Below are 21,310 nucleotides of genomic sequence, written 5' to 3' on the forward strand. Positions count from 1 at the left end.
ACCAACTTGATGACCAATCAGAGGAGTCTGGTTCTTTCGTAAAAAGAAGAAAGACCAATCAGATCTGGATCTAGGTTCCTTGAAAACATAGAAGGAAAGGAAGGACTGTACCACAGTCTCTGTTACACATGGTGGAGGTAGTGTTGTGTTCTGCAGCCAGTTTTTTAAACAAATGCTGCATAAATTGTTAAAAAGATCAGTTTTAACCAAAAAATATATATAGTTTACCAACCCGACAGCCTTGCAAGGCAAAGAAGTGCAACATCTCTAAATGTATTTTTAGGGTCACTCCCTAGAAATATAAGCAATAACTGGCTTGGCAAAGCTCTGGTCAAATACCTATGAATGCACGTCATTTGTTAACCGTAGAACACAGACAATATCGACACTGAAGGTTCTCGATTACTGTTCTACTTGGTTCCTCTACGTCTCTGTGGAAGGTAATAAATAAAGGCTGCTGATTGGCTGTCGGGCCGTTGAGCAGGACAGATGTTTGTTAGTTGTTGTTGTTTACGAACGCGTACCCGAAGCGTTTTCCCCGTCGTATTTCTGTGTGACATTTGACAGCTTGAGTGCTTGTGTGTGTATGAGAGTATATGTGTGTGTGTGTGTGTGTGTGTGTGTGTGTGTGTGTTGATCATCATTACCTCTGTCAGCCTGAGCTGAGCGTCATCTCCAGATAATAAAACTCACTCCTGATATTTTCCTCCATCAATCTGCACTCGCCGCGCTGCACATATTCCATCAGTTATCCACTGCATTACGGCCAGCGCTGCAGGCCAGTGTGTGTGTGTGTGTGTGTGTGTGTGTCTGAACAGACAGTGATTTGTTAATGTCAGTGTGTTTCTGTTTCAGGTGATCCTGATTCTGACCAAACTGTTCGACTTTAACCTCGGCACCGTCACAGAGAGCTCACTCTGGAGGTAAAATCCTTTATTCTTTCTCTTATTCACTAATTCACTGCTCATCATTTCATCTTTAACTACTTCACTAATTCACTAAGTCACTTTTTCAAAATTCACTCTGTCATTAGTTCACTAAATCACACATTTACTAATTTGCTAATTCACTTATTCATTCTTCTACTAATTCCTCATTCCATAAGTCATTCCTTCCTTTACTAATTTACTGCTTAAGTAATTTGTTAATAACACTTTTAATATTTCACTTCTTTACTAATTAATTGATTTGTCCTTTACTATTCACTTCTTCACTAATTCAATAAGTCACTCCTTAGCTAGTTCACTGCTTAAGTAATTGATTAATTTGTCTTTCACTATTCACTCCTTCACTAATTCGCTCTATCACTAGTTTACTAAATTTCACATTTGCCAATTTGCTAATTTATTGAATAATTCCTCTACTAATTAACTAACTAATTTGTTTGCTAATTTAATGCTTAAGTAAATTATTAATTCATCTTTCGCTATTTCACATTTTTATTAATTTAATAAGTCACTCCTTCACTAATTCACTGCTTTAAAAATGTATTAATTCATTTTTCACTGCTTCACTACTTCAATAAATCACTCCTTCAACAATTCACTGTCATTAGTTCATTAAATCACACATTTGCTAATTTAATGATTCATTGATTTACTTATTCACTGCTTAAGCAATGCATTAATTAAAATTTACTTCTTTACTAATTCATTAAGTAATTCCTTCACTAACTTACTGCTTAAGTAAAGAAATTCATTAATCTTTCACTATTTCACTTCTTCACTAATTCAATAAGTCGCTCCTTTACTAATTCACTCTCTCACTAGTTCACTAAATCACACATTTACTAATTTACTAATCCCCTAATTCATTTCTTCACTAATTTACTAGTAAATCATTAATTAATCCTTCACTATTTCACTTCTGTATTATTTATATAAGTCAATCCTTCACTAATTGACTAAGTAATTACTTTACTAATTCACTGCTTAATTAATTAATTAATTAATTTAACTTCCACTATTTTGCTTCTTTACTAATTCAATAAGTCACTAGTTCACTAAATCACACATTTACTAATTTACTAATTCCCTAATTCATTTCTTCACTAATTTACTGCTTATATAATTAATATAATTATATATTATATTATATATATATATATATATATATATATATATATATATATATATATATATATATTAATTATATAATTAATTAATTAAACTTTTACTATTTTGCTTCTTTACTAATTCAATAAGTCACTCCTTCAAATTTACATTAGTTCACTAAATCAAACTAATTTACTAATTCCCTAATTCATTTCTTCACTAATTTACTCCTTATATAATTAATTAATTAAACTTTCACTATTTTGCTTCTTTACCTATCCAACTAATTCACTTCGACACTAATTTACTCTGCCTCTAGTTTTTATTATTTTTTTATTTTACTCCTTCACTAATTTTTAAATTCATTAATTCATTAATGATCGAACTCTGCTGACTGCAGTATGGCTCTTCTGCTCATGCTAATGTTCAGCCTGGAGGTTCTGAAGGGCACTGCTGGGAGAGGGGGGTGTCGGGTTCTGAGAGGGGAAATCGGATCCGGTTTTGGGGTCTATAACTGGTTTTCATTTAAAAATGAATGTTTTTAATTTGTATAAAAATGGGAATGAGGGAAATGAGTATGGCGAGCTGGTTCAGGGGTTCAGGTGGGGGCTCCAGCTGAAGCTCATTAGAAATCAGGACAGGCATTGAAGAGTGAGATGGAAGAGTGTTCATTAAAATCGCAGGAGTGTCCAGGTGAAGCTTTTCATCACACGTCCATCAGAGGAGAGAAAAAAGAGCCGGCGCCCTCAGAAACTCCGAAACACTCAGAGCCTCTCTCATCCCGCCTGTACCGCCCGCTGGTACTGCAGAATAAAGTAAAAAAAAAAAAAACATAAATTATAAACGCTTAAAATCTGTTCCATACATTTCAGTTCTTTTTATTGGTTTAGTTCCAGACAAACAATCGTTTATTTTAGTTAGAGAGAAAAACTAGGGAACAGCTTTGGAATGATGACGCACCCAAAAAACAGAATATTGAGACCAGTGGCTGTAGAAAACATGACTGCTGTGGTTTAATTCATTCCACTAAAGTGCAAAAACTCCACAAGTTGAGCATTAATTCCAGAAGTGGACTAAAGAAGTTTAGAGAGATGTTGAGCCATGAAATCTGGACAGCCACCCACAGCTCCTACTTAGTATTTGTAGTTGCAGTATATTGGGTGTGAATGGAACTCTACACCACATCCCATAAACCAGGGGGTCGGCAACAGGCGGCCCGTGGGCTAGATGTGGCCCTCAAGCATGAAACATCTGGCCTGTGAGGTTGTTTGAACTTAAAAAATAAATAAATAAAATGCTTCTCTGGTGAGCTTTTGTTTAAATTCCTCCCTTGACTTTAGTTTCTGCCCGTTCTTTGGCTCGCTATCTCCTTATAAGGGTGTTTTTTCCCGGCCATGTCCCAATTCACTAGCGGGGGCAGCGATAGTGTATTGGACTTTGACCCTGACGACACTTCCATAAAGGCCAGATTTTTGGAGTGCATGACTTATAGTTTTAATGTGGAGAGTTTTTTTTTTTTATTAGTTTATAATTTGATAAAACATGTATCATTTTTGTCCCGCTTCACAATGATGTGCTACTTTGTGTTGTTCTATCACCTCAATAAAACACATTTAAATGAGGCGCCGAGTGGTCCAAAGCCGAGTGGTCTAAAGCGCTGCCACTATGAGCAGGAGGTTGCAGGTTCGAACCCCCGCTCATGCAGCTTTGCCATCAAGCTGTCGGCGCTCAGAGGGAGCACAATTGGCCCTGCTCCCTCCGGGTGGGTAGATGGCGCTCTCTCCCCACATCACTCCTTAGGTGATGTCTGCAGCACAGGGCGTCTGTGAGCTGATGTATCAGAACCGAGTCGCTGCTGCGCTTTCCTCTGAGCGCGCTGTGATGCTACTCGGCAATACTACAGCATCAGCAGCAGCTTGAAAAGAGAAGCGGTGTCTGGCTTCACATGTATCGGAGGAGGCATGTGCTAGTCTTCACCCTCCTGGTGTGTTGGGGCGTCGCTAGTGATAGGGGGAGTCCTAATGAGTGAGAAAATTTAGAGTGTTTAGCTTTTGCAACCCGCTATAGCTATTCCACTTAAAGAATGGCACCTGTAATCTTATCACTGGGAGATTGGATATGATTTAACGGTGTCTGGGAGCTGCTATCAAAAGGCTTGAGAATCACAGTTTTTCTTTTTTGTAAATTTATATACTAGTGGCTGTAATGTTCACTAGCTAGTGAGGATTGTAGGTATCTGTGTGAGGTCAGTGCTGGCTCTGTTCTGGTGAATAAAGTAGGGTGACCAAACGTCCGTATTTCCCGTCCTGTCCCGGGCGTCCCGGGTTTTTTTAAAAAGTGAGGAAATGTCCTGGTTTTTAAATTACCTTCATTGGAAGGTTCAATTTACAGGCACTAGGGCACTGTGCACGGCGCTGCGTGTGACATAATCCCTGAATCGCGTCGGTGAGAGCAGCCCTGTTCTTAAGGGGGGGTATGCAGCCTAGAGGGGGCGCCAAACCAAGTTCCACATACATTTCCTCTCCGGAGAAAAAAAGCGCACAAGCCCCGCCCCCCACACAGTCTCAGTCAGTCACCTCATTCACCGGACAGCCTGTCACTCACCTCGTCCACAGTGTCTGCCTCTTTGTAAAAAGCTAAATATCTATTGAACCATTGAACAATTTGTCTACGATAGGTTTAAAAATAAAGAAAACTTAAGAAAACGTAAAAAAAAAAAAAAAAAAACCCTAAAAAAACTGCAGCTCTTATAATAACATTTAAGAACACGGCAAAAAACCCATTTATGTAATTCACGTAATAATGGAGTTATTGTAAAAAAGTGATGGCAACAGAAGTCATTTGTATCATTTCTAACATATTTAGGGTGTTTTTTACTCACTTTTTTCACTCCCACAACCTTAATCCTTTACAGCTTTAAAAACATGTATTATGCAAATTAGGTGTTGATGTCATTTAGCCAGGTGTCCTGGTTTACCCAAATGAAAATATAGTCACCCTAGAATAAAGGGCAGAATAAAGGTGAACTCTTCCATATCCAGAAGTAAAGAGCTTTTCCACTTTCCTGCACCATTTTCTGATCAACCGAACCGACTTTCCACCGGGCAGCTTTACTCGCTCTCGCAGAGACAGTGGCTTCAGCCACAAGATAAAAGAGCTGTAATAAAAGTAAGAGTTCCGGTGCTCCATTGTTCAAAACACACACTCACGCACACTCTTGCACACTCACACACACACTCACTGCACAGATTTAATCTGAACCGAGCTGATGAAAAAAGTTAAAAGGAACTGATGCTGAAGGGGAGAGAGAAAGAGAGAGTTTTAGTGAATGAGTGCGCGCGTATGTGCGTGTGTGTGTGTGTGTGTGTGTGTGTGTGTGTGTGCGTTTGTGCGTGTGTGTGTGTGTGCACAGATGGATAATGAAGGTGCTTGGCGTGTGGTTGGTGAGAACGAGAGGCACTTCACAATGTGGAGAACATTAGCAACACACACACCTGCACAAACACACACACACACACACACACACACACACACACACACACGTGCAACTAATCCAGTGATTGACTCTGCTCATTGAAACCATTAGGCCTATTATACAGTACACACTAGATGGACAAAAGTATCGGGACACCTGCTCATTTTCTCTTCTGTAATAAAGAGCTGGTTCTGCTTTTGTTGGGGTAACTGTCTCTACTGTCAGAATTTGGAGCATTTTTGCAAGGATTTGCTTGTAATCATTAGTGAGGTCAGAATGTTGGATGATCAACAATAGGGGTCTGTACTTTAGGACTAATATCCTGTAAATAGTATAGAAAATGTAAATAATCATCCAGTGATTTCCATGCATAACAAACAGAAGGAAAATTAATCAATCAGTAAGATTAATAATAACAATAATAACATAATAAAAATAGTAATAATGCATTTTTTTTTCTTAATCTGGTTGCAATCAGTGTAATCAGAATAATTTAAAGAAATGTAATTGTTAACTTAATTTTTTTTTAAATTTTAACGAACTTCATAAGAATACCAGACACACCACAGGCACTGAAGGAAAACTGCAAAGAAAAGAGGAAGCAGCTTTTAATTTAATAACCAATGCAAGCAACAAAAGGCGTAAACATGGGTTTGACATTGGGGGGGTTGGCACGTTTGCTAAAATAAAACAAAACCCACCCTATAGTTACCCTGACCTCGCGTGTAAAGACGGTGTTGTGCCGAATTCTGCACCCCCGCCAGAAACAGGGCCCCCTCTCAGAAGTGCGCACCCACTCCTTCTTGGCCTTAACCTTACTCAGCAAATGGAAATACCCAAGATACTTTTGACTCATGAGAAATAAGGAAAAAGAAACTTGCGTGTCACTTGCAGCCTCTCCCAGGAGGGGGCGCTGGATTCAACACTGTAGTAGTGCCTAAATCTGCACCCCCACAATGAAAAGCACCCTCTCTCCGCTTTGTCTTCTTGATAAAAGCGAGATAATTGCTTTAGCTAACTTTAGTTAGAAACATGCTCCTGTGAGGGGGTGCTTTTTATGGCGGGGGTGCAGATTTTGGCACACTTTCAAAATAAAAGTTTATTTTAAAACTATTTCTGCGGTATCATTTTTTGGGACAGCATGTGTTTGGATTGTGGTAAGAAATGGGACAGCACTATCCAGCGCTATATTGATGTTTTAATAAATGCATAAGTAAATTTCAAGCACTAAATTTTATTAACTCAATTCATATTAAGTCTATGGGCAGGCTGGCGCGGGATTAAAACAAGCGATTTTTGGCAGAAATGGACGGTAATGGGCCAAAACGAGCGAGTTTAAAAAAGCTCTCCCGTCCACCTCTAATCAACAACCCCAACAACCCCAACTCATCCCCACTCCCCAGATTGTCCCAAAAGTACTGGATGGAGCAGCATCATTATTCCAGAGAACGCTGGAGTTCCACTGCTCCACAGATTATTGCTGCGGGTCATTACACCATTTTTACTCACACCTGGCATTAAGCATGGTGCCAGTGGGTTCGCGTTTGTTTATCTGTTCCAGATGGTCCTATTCTATTGGCAGTATTTCTCTACAGGGAATAGACAAGCTGTCTGTGTGCGCATTTACACATCTGTAATCAGCAATATGTGTAACATTAAATAGCTAAATAACATGTAGTCTGTGTATATAGTCTGTATACGTCTCTCTCTATCGTTTTTTTTCTTTCTTTCTTTCTTTCTTTCTTTCTTTCTTTCTTTCTTTCCCTCTCTCTGATTCCGGTTATCTAGAGCTGGGTGTCAGCAGGAGTTAGTGCAGTAATTAAGTTGCTGTGTAATTGGACAGATACAGAGGGGCTGAGTGTGATAGGAGGAGGAGGAGGAGGAGTGTGTTTAGGGCTTTGAGTTTTATCTGAGCTCTTTCTGAGTTCATTCACCCGAAAACTCACCTGAGCAGCAACACCACCGTCCACTATCAACACTGAGCAGCTGAGAAGAGTTACGGAAATATATATTTCAAAAGTCTTCTCAAATAGAACAATCCCAATTCCAAAAACAATTGAATCCATCACTTGACTGTGTATCAAATGATGGGCAGAAGTTCACTAATCTTTAAGAATACAACTAAAAATTGTGGAAAATTGTGAAGACCCTATCATCTAGAGTACATAATGTGATCTTCGGACCCTCAATCCTGATTCTGCGCTGGAAATCACTGCATTGACTCATGAATCATACAAATAAGAAGCCAACCTGCAGTACCAATCAAAAGTTCATTCATTTTCCCTACATTGTAAATGAATACTGAAGTCATCCAGACTATGAAAGAACACATGAGGAAGCATGTAATAAGTGTTAATAAAAAATGGCTGGTAACTCTGCTAAATGTTATAAGGCATAGGTCGGCAATAGGCGGCCCGCAAGCAAGAAACATCTGGCCCGTGAGGTTGAACTATAATGAAAAAAAAAATCGGACTGTCCGTCTAAAAAATGCTCTTTATTTAGAAACTTAATTTTCCAAAACAGAAAAATGTATTAAAGATTTTTTGATAGAGCCACGGGCTGTTAGATAACTGCTAGCTTCTTTATTCTGTTATTTTTTTTTTTTATTCGTTTGTTTTTTTTTATTTAACAAACAGGTATATCATTAATAGCGCCCCCAATGGTCAGTCCACAGATTTCACCCACATCAGCCCACTTGAATGTCTGCTTGTCATTTTAAGAGCGCCCTCCCGCCACCGCTCCTGCCACCGCGCCCGCCAATCCCCCCCCAAACCCCCCCCAAGTGCTTGTGGCCCGCCATGTAATGGCTTGGAAAAAATCTGGCCCGCGGCCAAACTTAATTGCCGACCCCTGTTATAAGGTATAACAGAGGTAACTCTTGGTCTTCCTTCCCTCGTGTGTGCCCCAGTTTCATCATAAAATTTGTTATGGTCTTTTCGACTGTTTGGAGATGTTTTTAGTTTTTTTCTGATTTTCATTTATTAACCCTAGAAGGTTAAGAATGATTTTCACCCACACACTTTTTTTCATGTGATTTTAATTGAGTTGCTGCTGTTTGAGTTGTATGGGACTTTGGAGAGCATCAGGGCGATGATTATTAATGTCAATAATGTTATGGTTGATTCCCTCTTCCTGATCTCCTCCCATCTATGTTTTTTTTTCAAGAGTCATGCATTCAGGTGATTTTCATCCGATATTTGCAATATTGTTGCAATATATGTAGCAATATATTTTACATATTTACACATTTACATTTTCATATTTTAGCCAGACAATGCTAAACCATACATGTATGGCTTCATAACTCCAACCTGATACCTCACTGAACCCAGTCGTAGTTTTCACATGTGTGTGTGTGTGTGTGTATGTGTGTGATTGCAGGTCAGTGGACTTCGGTGCAACGTACGTGAAGTTAACTGATAGGGTCATCACTAGAACCATGCTGAGCTATATGTACGTGTGTCCGACCAATAAGAGGAAGGTGGGTGTGGCCTACTAAAAAACATGAAAGCAATCCAGTGTACTGGAATGATGTGATTTTAATCAATCTCCCCCCTCCCCTCCTTTTACTGTCTGTCTCAGGTATTGATCCTGTCTGATCCAGATGTAGAGAGCAGTATATTGATCAGTTCAGATGAAGGAGCCTCGTTTCAGAAGTACAGTATTAACTTTTATATTATGAGCTTCTTATTCCACCCGACGCAGGAGAACTGGATCCTGGCCTACAGCGACGACCAGAAGGTACACACACACATACACACACATATTTTTGAAATTGTTACAGTAGTTGGTCCTCCTCATTCGTGTTCTTTACTTCTTTAGAACATTCTGGAAGATAAGGGGTTCTGCAGACACATTTTTGCTTCTGTGTAGCTGAAATACAGTACTAAGCATGATAATTAAAGTGGCAGTCCAATTATTTAGTTTCTAACCTGAAAGCAGAAGCATTTCTGAGTGAAAAAGAGATACAAATACAGTGTTTAATGGTACCAATATGCTGGAGCTAAGCCTAATATATTAATTCTAAAAACTGGGGGCGTTGGGTCACTTTTCTCAGTAGTTCTTCTGGCCACGTCACACGTTTTTTGCAGTTACGTCACACGTACAGCCTTTAACAAAAGATCTGGCTCCATTTTACTGAACGCGAGCTGCTGGTGGAGCAACGGGGACTTCAGAAGAGGAAACTCAGAGCTCAGTAGCTCGTTCACTCAGAGTAAAACCAAAGTGTGTAGTTGAAGTAAAGTTTCTGACTAAACATAACCTGGAATCGGATTCATCCGCCTTGAAAGGAGACCGCATCACACCCGCCCAGTTTAAAATGATTCTTCTGCATGCTAGGTGCAATTTTCCATTCTCACCAGAGAGGGCTCTAAATCCCCCAAATCCGTAAACTTACGAAAATCAGCTTTAAGCCACACCTGCTAAATCAGAGCTAGGATACTCCAGCACAGGGAGGGCGGTAATGTTTTTGACAATGCCCCTTTAGACCACCGCCCACTTCCTGATTCTGATCTGTTCATACTTAATCATCAGCCTCACACCTGAGAAACCAGTTTAAATATCATCACAGAGTTCCTATTTTTTTCATTATCAAATATTAATACAAATATTATAACTAAATATGTGTGTGTGTGTGTGTGTGTGTGTGTGTGCATGTGTGTGTGTGCGTGTTTTGTGTCTCTGTAGCTGTACAGCTCCATTGACTTTGGGAGAAAGTGGATTCTGGTGCATGAGAGAGTTACCCCCGGTAGATTCTATTGGTAATACACACACACACACACACACACACACACACACACACAGCCCCCACGAACATCAATCTAATATCACACACCTACACAGCAATCTCACACTGAAAATTAATCTTTGATCTTTGAAGACACACACTCTCACACACCTTGTTACACACACACACAGACACACACACACACACAGTCGTGAAAATGTATCTCACACCAAGAATTAATCTGATATTAAACCACATTCTCATCTATACACCCATTTCTCTGTCTGCTGTCTGTGTCTGTGTGTGTGTGTGTGTGTGTGTGTGCGCATGTGTTGAGTTATCTTCTTCACAGTCAGTAAAAACATCACAATTCTATTCATTTAATTTCTATTTAGTCTGATTCGGATCTGTTTCATTCAGTTCAGTTCTCAATATTTGATTCAATAAAATTCCATTTAGATCAGATTCCATTCAATCATTTAAAATAAAATATAATACGGCCTTTAGCACCTCATTCAGGCACTTTTTATAAATAGATCAGATCAGATCCCTCCGGATTCAGGTCATTCCTTTTTCTTATCACTCCTGATTCTGATCACTTCTTATTCTGATCACTTCTGATTCTGATCACTCTTTATTCTGATCACTTCTGATTCTGATCACTCTTTATTCTGATCACTTCTTATTCTGATCACTTCTGATTCTGATCACTCTTTATTCTGATCACTTCTGATTCTGATCACTCTTTATTCTGATCACTTCTTATTCTGATCACTTCTGATTCTGATCACTTCTTATTCTGATCACTTCTTATTCTGATCACTCCTGATTCTGATCACTTCTGATTCTGATCACTCTTTATCCTGATCACTTCTGATTCTGATCACTCTTTATTCTGATCACTTCTTATTCTGATCACTGCTGATTCTGATCACTTCTTATTCTGATCACTTCTGATTCTGATCACTCTTTATTCTGATCATTTATTATTCTGATCACTCCTGATTCTGATCACTTCTGATTCTGATCACTCTTTATCCTGATCACTTCTGATTCTGATCACTCTTTATTCTGATCACTCCTGATTCTGATCACTCCTGATTCTGATCACTCCTGATTCTGATCACTTCTGATTCTGATCACTTCTTATTCTGATCACTGCTGATTCTGATCACTTCTTATTCTGATCACTGCTGATTCTGATCACTTCTTATTCTGATCACTTCTGATTCTGATCACTCTTTATTCTGATCATTTATTATTCTGATCACTCCTGATTCTGATCACTTCTGATTCTGATCACTTCTGATTCTGATCACTCTTTATCCTGATCACTTCTGATTCTGATCACTCTTTATTCTGATCACTCCTGATTCTGATCACTCCTGATTCTGATCACTTCTGATTCTGATCACTTCTGATTCTGATCACTCTTTATCCTGATCACTTCTGATTCTGATCACTCCTGATTCTGATCACTCCTGATTCTGATCACTTCTGATTCTGATCACTTCTGATTCTGATCACTCTTTATCCTGATCACTTCTGATTCTGATCACTCTTTATCCTGATCACTTCTGATTCTGATCACTCCTGATTCTGATCACTCCTGATTCTGATCACTTCTGATTCTGATCACTCCTGATTCTGATCACTCCTGATTCTGATCACTCCTGATTCTGATCACTTCTGATTCTGATCAGTCCTCATTCTGATCACCTCTAATTTTGATCACTCCTGATTCTGATCACTCATGATTCTTATCACACCTGATTCTGATCACATCTGATTGTCATCATTTTTAATTCTGATCGCTCTTGATTTTGATCACTCTTGATTTTGATCACTCCTAATTCTGATCACTCCTGATTCTGACCAATTCAGATTCTGATCACTCCTGATTCTGACCATTTTGATTCTGATCACTCCTGATTCTGATCACATCTGATTCAAATCATTCCTAATTCTGATCACATCTGATTCTTATTACTCCTGATTTTGGTCACTTTGGATTCAAGTCACTCAGTATTCTAATCACTTCTGATTCTGTCCACTGATCAATTCTGATTCTGATCACTCCTGATTCTGATCACTTCTGATTCTGATCACTTCTGATTCTGATCACTCTTTATCCTGATCACTTCTGATTCTGATCACTCCTGATTCTGATCACTCCTGATTCTGATCACTTCTGATTCTGATCACTTCTGATTCTGATCACTCTTTATCCTGATCACTTCTGATTCTGATCACTCTTTATCCTGATCACTTCTGATTCTGATCACTCCTGATTCTGATCACTCCTGATTCTGATCACTTCTGATTCTGATCACTCCTGATTCTGATCACTCCTGATTCTGATCACTCCTGATTCTGATCACTTCTGATTCTGATCAGTCCTCATTCTGATCACCTCTAATTTTGATCACTCCTGATTCTGATCACTCATGATTCTTATCACACCTGATTCTGATCACATCTGATTGTCATCATTTTTAATTCTGATCGCTCTTGATTTTGATCACTCTTGATTTTGATCACTCCTAATTCTGATCACTCCTGATTCTGACCAATTCAGATTCTGATCACTCCTGATTCTGACCATTTTGATTCTGATCACTCCTGATTCTGATCACATCTGATTCAAATCATTCCTAATTCTGATCACATCTGATTCTTATTACTCCTGATTTTGGTCACTTTGGATTCAAGTCACTCAGTATTCTAATCACTTCTGATTCTGTCCACTGATCACTTCTGATTCTGATTATCCATGATTTTGAACACTCCTTAGTCTTATAACTCCTGACTCAGTACTGATTCTGATTATCAGATAATTGAGCTGCAGCTTCATCTGGCAAAGTTAATTCCTGGACCTGCTAAGCAAAGAAAGGGAATAACACAGTAACCCTGCAATTACCCTGAAGACTGTCAGGAACCATGTAGACTATCAATAAGCCTATTTTGTTTAGGCTCCAGATTGTTATTTTCTGTATGAACTCTCATTAACCCTGTGAACTGTCAGTAACTCTACAGACTGTCAGTAATCTTGCAGATGGCAACCAATAGTCTGCAGATTGTTATTAACTCTGCAGACTGTCAGTAACTCTGTAACCATCAGTTATCCTGCAGACTGTCATTAATCCTGAAGACCCTCAGTAACCTTGTGGAACATCAGCAACCCCGCTGACTGTTAGTAACCCTCGCTGACCATCATTAACCCTCTGGACTGTCAGTAATCCTGTGCTGGGTGCCCTGAATGACAGTCAGCGCTGTTCTTCTCTTCAGTCAGATCACACACACACACACACACACACATTTATATACATATACGTATGTGCTGTGTGTGGTGTGTGTGTCTGTGTGTTATAATGTGGAATGATTCTGTCCCTCCACTCTCCCTCCATCACCACATCACTCCATCACTCCAGCACCATTACTGCACTCATCCATCCACTCCCTCACTCGCCCCCCTCACTCCAGCCCTGCTGATTGCTCTCTCTCTCTCTCTCTCTCTCTCTCTCTCTCTCTCTCTCACTCAGGGCTCTGAGTGGGATGGATAAGGAGGCAGACCTGGTCCACATCGAGGCTCAAACACCCTCTGGATGTTAGTCTCTCTCGCCCTTTTTCTCTCTCTCTGTTTCACTCTCTCTTTTCTCTTTCTCTCTCTCACTCTCTCTCTCTCTCTCTCTTTCTCTCTCGCTCTCTCAGTAAGTGTATTGATAGATTTCTTGGGTTCAGAGATGCTGATTGTACAGAGTGAGTTGATTAATACATCATTAAACTTTTTATTACAACAGAAACCCAAACACAACACACACACACACACACACACATACATATGCATGCACACGCAGGCAGAAACAAAAATTGATTGATGTATAATTGATTAAAAATACAGTGGCTTGCAAAAGTATTCGTACCCCGTGACCCCCCTTAAATTTTCCACATTTTGTCAAATTTAAATGTATTTTATTGAGATTTTAAGAGACAAAACAACAAAAAGTAGCACATTATTGTGAAGTGGATTAAAAACTATACATAGTTAATCAAATATAAAAATCTGAAAATTATGAAAAGTGTTACAGCTGCAAGTCTTTTGGGGTTGGTCTCTACCAGCTTTGTGCATCACGAGCTCAAGTTCAGCCAGAATGGATGGAGAGCGTCTGTAAACAGCCATTTTTATGTTTTACTATAGAAGCTCAATGGGATTTAGGTCTTTTAGGACATTGACTGGTCCATTCTAACACATCAATATTCTCTGATCTAAATCATTCCACTGTAGCTCTGGCTGTATGTTTAGGGTCATTGTCTTGCTGGATGGTGAAGCTCCTGCACTGTCTCAAGTCTTTTAAAGAATCCAACAGGTTTTCTTCAGGAATTACTTGGAATATATTTATCCATCTCCATGAATCTTCCCATCAACTCTGACCAGCTTCCCTCTCCCTGCTGAAGAAAAGCATCCCCACGGCATGATGCTGCCACCAGTGGGGATGTTGTGTTGAGGGTGACACGTTGTGCTTTGCATTTAGAGCAAAACATTCAACTTTAGTCTCATCTGAACAGCTGTATTTATACTGAGATTAAATTACAGCTGGACTCTATTAACTAATTAAGTTGCTTCTGAAGGCAATTGATTGCACTGGATTTTATTTAGGGGTTTAAGAGTAAAGGAGGCTGTATACTTTTGCATGGCACACTTTTCAGATTTTTATTTGAAAAAAAAATGTGAAAAGCGAATCACTTTTAATTCCAATATTTCAATAACATAGATGTAATTTGTGGTTGTAAGGTGACAAGAATAGGGTTGGCATTGAAGGCACTTCCTTACTTGCTTACTTTTTTTCCCATGAGAAGTGCAACCAATAGAGCACTTTGGCAGCGTTCACATTACCAGGCTAAAGTGACTCAAATCTGATTTTTTTTTTTGTATACTGTGGCTCAGATCTGATTTTTTCATGGCTGTGTGAATGTGCCAAATCAAATTTTTTTTTCAAATCAGATTTGAGTCACTTTTATATGTGGTCCTAAACCAGATACATACAGTAGCTGATCCATGGACATGCAACATAAATGTGAACGGTCAAATCAGAATTCATGCGTCTTTTTGCTTTTACAAAAAATCCGATTTGAAAAATATGGTTTGTAATGTGAACGTAGCCTTTGTCACTTTTTTGCCATTCTAGAGGGCACTTTTGTGGCACTTGTTCAACCATGTCCTCCAGTTGGTTCTGAAAACTCTGCAAAAAATGTTTGCAGGTTCTCTGATTGGTCGTTTCATTGAAGAGCAGCAGAAAACACTGAATAGAAATGCCTCTTCTCCGTGTTTACTGTCGGCACAACTGACACTTCACCCCACCCCCTTCAAACACCCCCTCAACCCCTTCAATCCTGCCTCACCCTCCCAACACAGAGCCATTAATTTAACTGAATAATGATGATTGTTAACGATTCTCCCTAAAGAGTCATTTAATCAGACTGCACTTTATTACACCTGAGATCCACTGACCTGCACCTCACCTTTACCTATCACCTCTGAGTGTGTGTGTGTGTGACTGCTGGGTCCATACCCATACCCCCCCCAACAACCGCCCCGCCCCCAGCAACACACACACCTGTCTATCTGTTTTTCCTCTCCATCTGTCTTTCTGTCAGGCTGATGGATGGATGGATAGATGTGCGGAGAAACAGACTGATAATGGAGTGTATTGATTGATTTGGGTTGCCATGGAGTGTGTGTGTGTGTGTGTGTGTGTGTGTGTGTGTGTGTGTGTGTGTGTGTGTCTGTTTTATAAAATATTCCCACATTGATATAAAAACACAGAAAAAAAATCAAATGGGATTTCTGCCCATTTTAAATGATGAAATACAACAACAGTAGCATTCAGTTACATTGTAGATAAAAGTATTGTGATATATATATATATATATATATATATATATATATATATATATATATATATATATATATATATATATACAGCTCTGGAAATCATCAGTTTCTCTGATTTTGCTATTTATAGGTATATGTTAGAGTAAACTTAACATTGTTGTTTTATTCTATAAACTACAGACAACATTTCTCCCAAATTCCAAATACAAACATTGTCATTCAGAGCATTTATTTGCAGAAAATAAGAAATTGCTAAAATAAAAAAAAGATGCAGAGCTTTCAGACCTCAAATAATGCAAAGAAAACCCAACAAATTCATATTCATAACGTTTAAGAGTTCAGAAATCAATATTTGGTGGAATAACCCTGGTTTTTAATCACAGTTTTGTTCATGCATCTTGGCATCACGTTCTCCTCCACCAGTCTTACACACTGCTTTTGGATAACTTTATGCTGCTTTACTCCTGGTGCAAAATTCAAGCAGTTCAGTTTGGTGGTTTGTTGGCTTGTGATCATCCATCTTCCTCTTGATTATATTCCAGAGGTTTTTAATTTGGTAAAATCAAAGAAACTCATCATATTTAAGTGGTCCCCTAATTTTTATATATATAAATATATAAATATATATATATATATATATTTTATATATAAACACACTCAGGCTATGGGGAAAGAGTGAGAGTGGTTCAAGGTCTTTTGTGGTCCTTTGTTTCCATTATTTTTTTCACCCTCACTACACGGTTGGTGTGTTATTCTGATTAAAATCAGTGTGTGTGTGTGTGTGTGTGTGTGTGTGTTACAGTGATGCAGTATGTAACGTGTCGAGCTCAGAGGTGCTCTGAGGGAAACAGACAGTATCCATTCAGCAGCAGAATCGACACCAACTCTCTGGTCGTTCAGGATGACTACATCTTCCTACAGGTGTGTGTGTGTGTGTGAGTGTGTGTGTGTGTTTATGTGATTGTGTGTGTGTGTGTGTATCATTATCAGTGACTTTGTTTTGACTTTCTGAAGCTGCTGGATTTAAGTTGACGAAGAATAATGAGTGTATTGATCTGAGCAGCAGAATGAAAGTGTGTGTGTGTGTGCGTGTGTGTGTGTGCGTGTGTGTGTGTGTGTGTGCATGATACTCCCTCAGGAAAAGACTGCTACAGCTTTACGCCACAGTTGAGAAAAACACACTGCATTCACACACCATCGATCACAACCGTACACACTCACACGCGCGCACACACACACACACACACACTCTATCAGCAACACTTAGCTGATTAGAGGATAAGCACTCCCTGTGTGTGTGTGTGTGTGTGTGTGTGTGTAAGAGATAGAGAGAGATTATTTCTGAGGTAGTGTGAAATGATTTAGTCTGATGAGAAAACAATGTGTTTGAATTTGATCTTTTCTCAATTCTCATTGGTCAGTTTCTCTCTATCTTTATATCTTTCTATCTCTTTTTATCTCTTTGTGTGTGTGTGTGTGTGTTTGTGTGTGTGTGTGTGTGTGTGTGTGTGTGTGTGTGTGTGTGTGTGTGTGTGTGTGTGTGTGTTCAGCTGACCACCGCGGGCAGGACCACTTACTTTGTGTCGTTTCAGCGAGGCCCTTTCAAACACATCCAGCTGCCCAAATACTGCCTGCCCAAGGTAAGACCCCTCACACTGTCCCGCTCTCAGTGTCCTCTTCAGTGTCCTCTTCAGTGTCCTCCTCATTGTCCTGCTCAGTGTCTTCATCACTGTCTTCCGCATGTGCCTGACCAGTGTCCTGCATAGCGTCATCCTGGCCAGTGGACTCCTCTGTGTCCTCTTCTGTGTCTTCTTTATTGTTACCACCAATGTCCTTGTTAGTGTTCTCCTCAGTGTTCTGCTTCGTGTCCTCTTCCGTCTTGTCTTCAGTGTCCTATTAAGTGTTCTTCTTAGTGTTCTTCTAAGTGTTTTATTCAGTGTTCTTCTAAGGGTTTTATTCAGTGTTCTCCTAAGTGTCCTCCTCAGTGTTCTCCTCAGTGTTCTCCCCAGTGTATTTCTCAGTGTTCTCCTCAGTGTTCTCCTAAGTGTCCTCCTCAGTGTTCTCCTTAGTGTTCTCCTAAGTGTCCTCCTCAGTGTCCTCCTCAGTGTTCTCCTCAGTGTTCTCCTCAGTGTTCTCCTCAGTGTCTTTCTCAGTGTTCTCCTTAGTGTCTTTCTCAGTGTTCTCCTCAGTGTTCTCCTTAGTGTCTTTCTCAGTGTTCTCCTTAGTGTCTTTCTCAGTGTTCTCCTTAGTGTCTTTCTCAGTGTTCTCCTCAGTGTCTTTCTCAGTGTTCTTCTTAGTGTCTTTCTCAGTGTCCTCCTCAGTGTCCTCCTCAGTGTTCTCCTCAGTGTCTTTCTCAGTGTTCTTCTTAGTGTCTTTCTCAGTGTCCTCCTCAGTGTCCTCCTCAGTGTTCTCCTTAGTGTCTTTCTCAGTGTTCTCCTTAGTGTCTTTCTCAGTGTTCTCCTTAGTGTCTTTCTCAGTGTTCTCCTTAGTGTCTTTCTCAGTGTTCTCCTCAGTGTCTTTCTCAGTGTTCTTCTTAGTGTCTTTCTCAGTGTCCTCCTCAGTGTCCTCCTCAGTGTTCTCCTCAGTGTCTTTCTCAGTGTTCTCCTTAGTGTCCTCCTAAGCGTCCTCTTTAGTGTTTTCTTAAATACCCTCCTCAGTGTTCTCCTAAGCTTCCTCCTCAGTGTCCAAGTTCATTTCAGCTTAAGGGCACAAACAGGTGTTCAGACATTCTCCTTCAGGATTTTTTTGGTAGACAGCGGAATTTCTTGTTCAGTTTGTCACAGCCAGTCTTCCAGGTCCTGAAGCAGCAAAACAGCCGCCAGAACATCACACTACCACCACCATGTTTTACTGTGGGTATGATGTTCCTTTTCTGAAATGCGGTGTTACGCTTTTACGCCAGATGTAACGAGACACACACCTTTCGAAAAGTTAAACTTTTGTCTCATCAGTCCAAAAGTATTTTTTCCCAAAAGTCTTGGGCATCATCAAGATGTTTTCTGGCTAAATTGAGACGAGCTTTAATGTTCTTTTTGCTCAGAAGTGTTTTTGTCTTAGCGCTCTCTGCCATGCAGGCTATTTTTGCACAGTATCTTTCTTATAGTAGAGTTCTGAATGCTGGCTTTAACTGAAGCAATTGAGGCCTGCAGTTCTTTGGATGTAGTTGTGGGGTCTTTTGTGACCTCTTGGATGAGTCATCGCTGCGCACAAATGGTTTCGCCATGGAGTCCCAAAACTTTAGAAATGATTTTATAACCTTTTTCAGACTGATAGATCTCAATTACTTTCTTTCCCATGTGTTGCTGAATTTCTTTGGATATATTGGCATGATGTCTAGCTTTTGAGTTCTATCTTTTGTTCTACTTCGCTTTGTCAGGCAGGTCCTTTTTAAGTGATGTCTTGAACCACTGCAAACCACTGCAAAACTGTTGTGAACATCAGCTGCTGTAAAGTGCTGTATTTGGAAATTTGGGGAGTGCACAGAGGTGGGCTATTCAACAAAAGTTCGTACCTGTTATCATGTTTCACTAAACTCTGCATATCTCATTTAATGAGTTAAATCTATCCAATATACACTCGCCGGACACTTTATCAGGTACACCTGTCCAACTGCTCATTTACGCAAATGACGAATCAATGAGCCAATCACATGGCAGCAACTCAATGGATTTAGCCATGTAGACATGACCAAGAAAATCTGCTGCAGTTCAAACCATCAGAGCATCAGAATGGGGAAGAAAGGTGATTTAAGTGATTTTGAAAGTGGCATGGTTGGCTGTTGGTGCCAGACGGGCTGATCTGAGTGTTTCAGAAACTGCTTACTTACTGTGATTTTCACGCACAACCATCTTTAGGGTTTACAGAGAACGATCCGGAAAAAAAATCGGAGAACATATCCAGTGAGCGGATACAGTTCTGTGGGAGCAAATGCCTTGTTGATGCCAGAGTTCAGAGTAGAATGATCAGACTGGTTCAAACTGATAGAACCAGGGGTCCAACCCGGTACTAGCAAGTGAACCTAGTGTACCTAATAAAGTGGCCGGTACGTGTAGCACCTGTGGGATTTTAGCTAGAACAAAAATTTCAATCCAAAGCAGCTCCATCTCGCAATAAAGGATCTGATGCTAATGCTAATACTAATGCTTGAGTTTTGTTTTATGAATGCTCTCCACTAAACGTTCATGAATGTGTAATATTGAATGGCTTGCCTTGAGTTTTACAGCCAGTATTTGTGTGTGTGTGTTTGTGTGTGTTTGTAGGATATGCATATCATCAGCACAGATGATGGACAGGTGTTGGCAGCAGTGCAGGAGTGGAATGAGAATGACACATACAGCCTGTACATCTCCGACTCACCTGGGGTTTACTTTACCCGCTCTCTGCCCAACCTGCGGACGAGCCGAGGAGCCGCGGGAAACCTCATCGTAGACGTTTACAAGGTGTGTATCACCATCTAACATACATATATTGCAAAAAAACTTTGGGATTACTTGGATTTCTGCATAAATTGGTCATTAAATGTGTTCTGATCTTCATTTACGTCCCAACAATAGACAAACACAGTCTGTTTAAACTAATAACATACATACTTTTTCGTACTTTTTCAACTGTGTTTATTGGGTTTGTATCCTGTTAAACTCCACTATTTTATCCATGAAATGAGCTAATGCTAGCTAACTCTGCAGGTGGCTGGAGTGGCTGGCATGCTGATAGCCAATAAGAAGGAGGACAATCGGATGAAAACGTACATCTCCTACAATAAAGGACAGACGTGGAGCTTACTGCCAGCGCCGGCCAAGGACGCCTCCGGACAGGACATCAGCTGCAGTCTGGTCAGAACCAGCACACAGACCACGCCCACTCCTGCATTTGACCACACCCACATTTAAATTGACAGTTTACAATAATTTAATTAATTAAATTAAATAAATTACAGCCAGCAGAGATTTAAACCACACCCACTACTACACACATTTTCTTACCCATACAATACAATACTCTATACTGTGCAACCAAAACTCAAATTACTCAAATTCCACCCCTATATTAGATGTCTCAAGTCTGCAGACTCTTATTTTGTAGTGTATGTTGAGTTAACCCTTTCAGACCCTGCATCCATTACAATGGACATTATTTTTTTTCTTTATTTTTAAATGTTTTGT

The 21,310-nt window shown here is 39.7% G+C and overlaps 1 protein-coding gene across 1 annotated transcript in view; it reads left to right on the top strand.

Annotated features, from left to right (window-relative positions):
• The window catches only part of sorcs3b (sortilin related VPS10 domain containing receptor 3b), a 106,752-nt gene that overhangs the window by 44,543 nt on the left and 40,899 nt on the right, over window positions 1–21,310 (top strand). Inside the window, exons 2-10 of the mRNA XM_049464128.1 lie at window positions 856–923; window positions 8,911–9,010; window positions 9,112–9,270; window positions 10,216–10,289; window positions 13,798–13,862; window positions 16,951–17,069; window positions 17,699–17,788; window positions 20,408–20,587; window positions 20,834–20,980. Of these exons, the coding sequence (XP_049320085.1) occupies window positions 856–923; window positions 8,911–9,010; window positions 9,112–9,270; window positions 10,216–10,289; window positions 13,798–13,862; window positions 16,951–17,069; window positions 17,699–17,788; window positions 20,408–20,587; window positions 20,834–20,980 (1,002 nt within the window). The remainder of the gene's footprint in view (window positions 1–855; window positions 924–8,910; window positions 9,011–9,111; window positions 9,271–10,215; window positions 10,290–13,797; window positions 13,863–16,950; window positions 17,070–17,698; window positions 17,789–20,407; window positions 20,588–20,833; window positions 20,981–21,310) is intronic.

Source organism: Astyanax mexicanus, chromosome 14, assembly GCF_023375975.1.
Source record: "Astyanax mexicanus isolate ESR-SI-001 chromosome 14, AstMex3_surface, whole genome shotgun sequence".
Classification (NCBI taxonomy): domain Eukaryota; kingdom Metazoa; phylum Chordata; class Actinopteri; order Characiformes; family Acestrorhamphidae; genus Astyanax; species Astyanax mexicanus.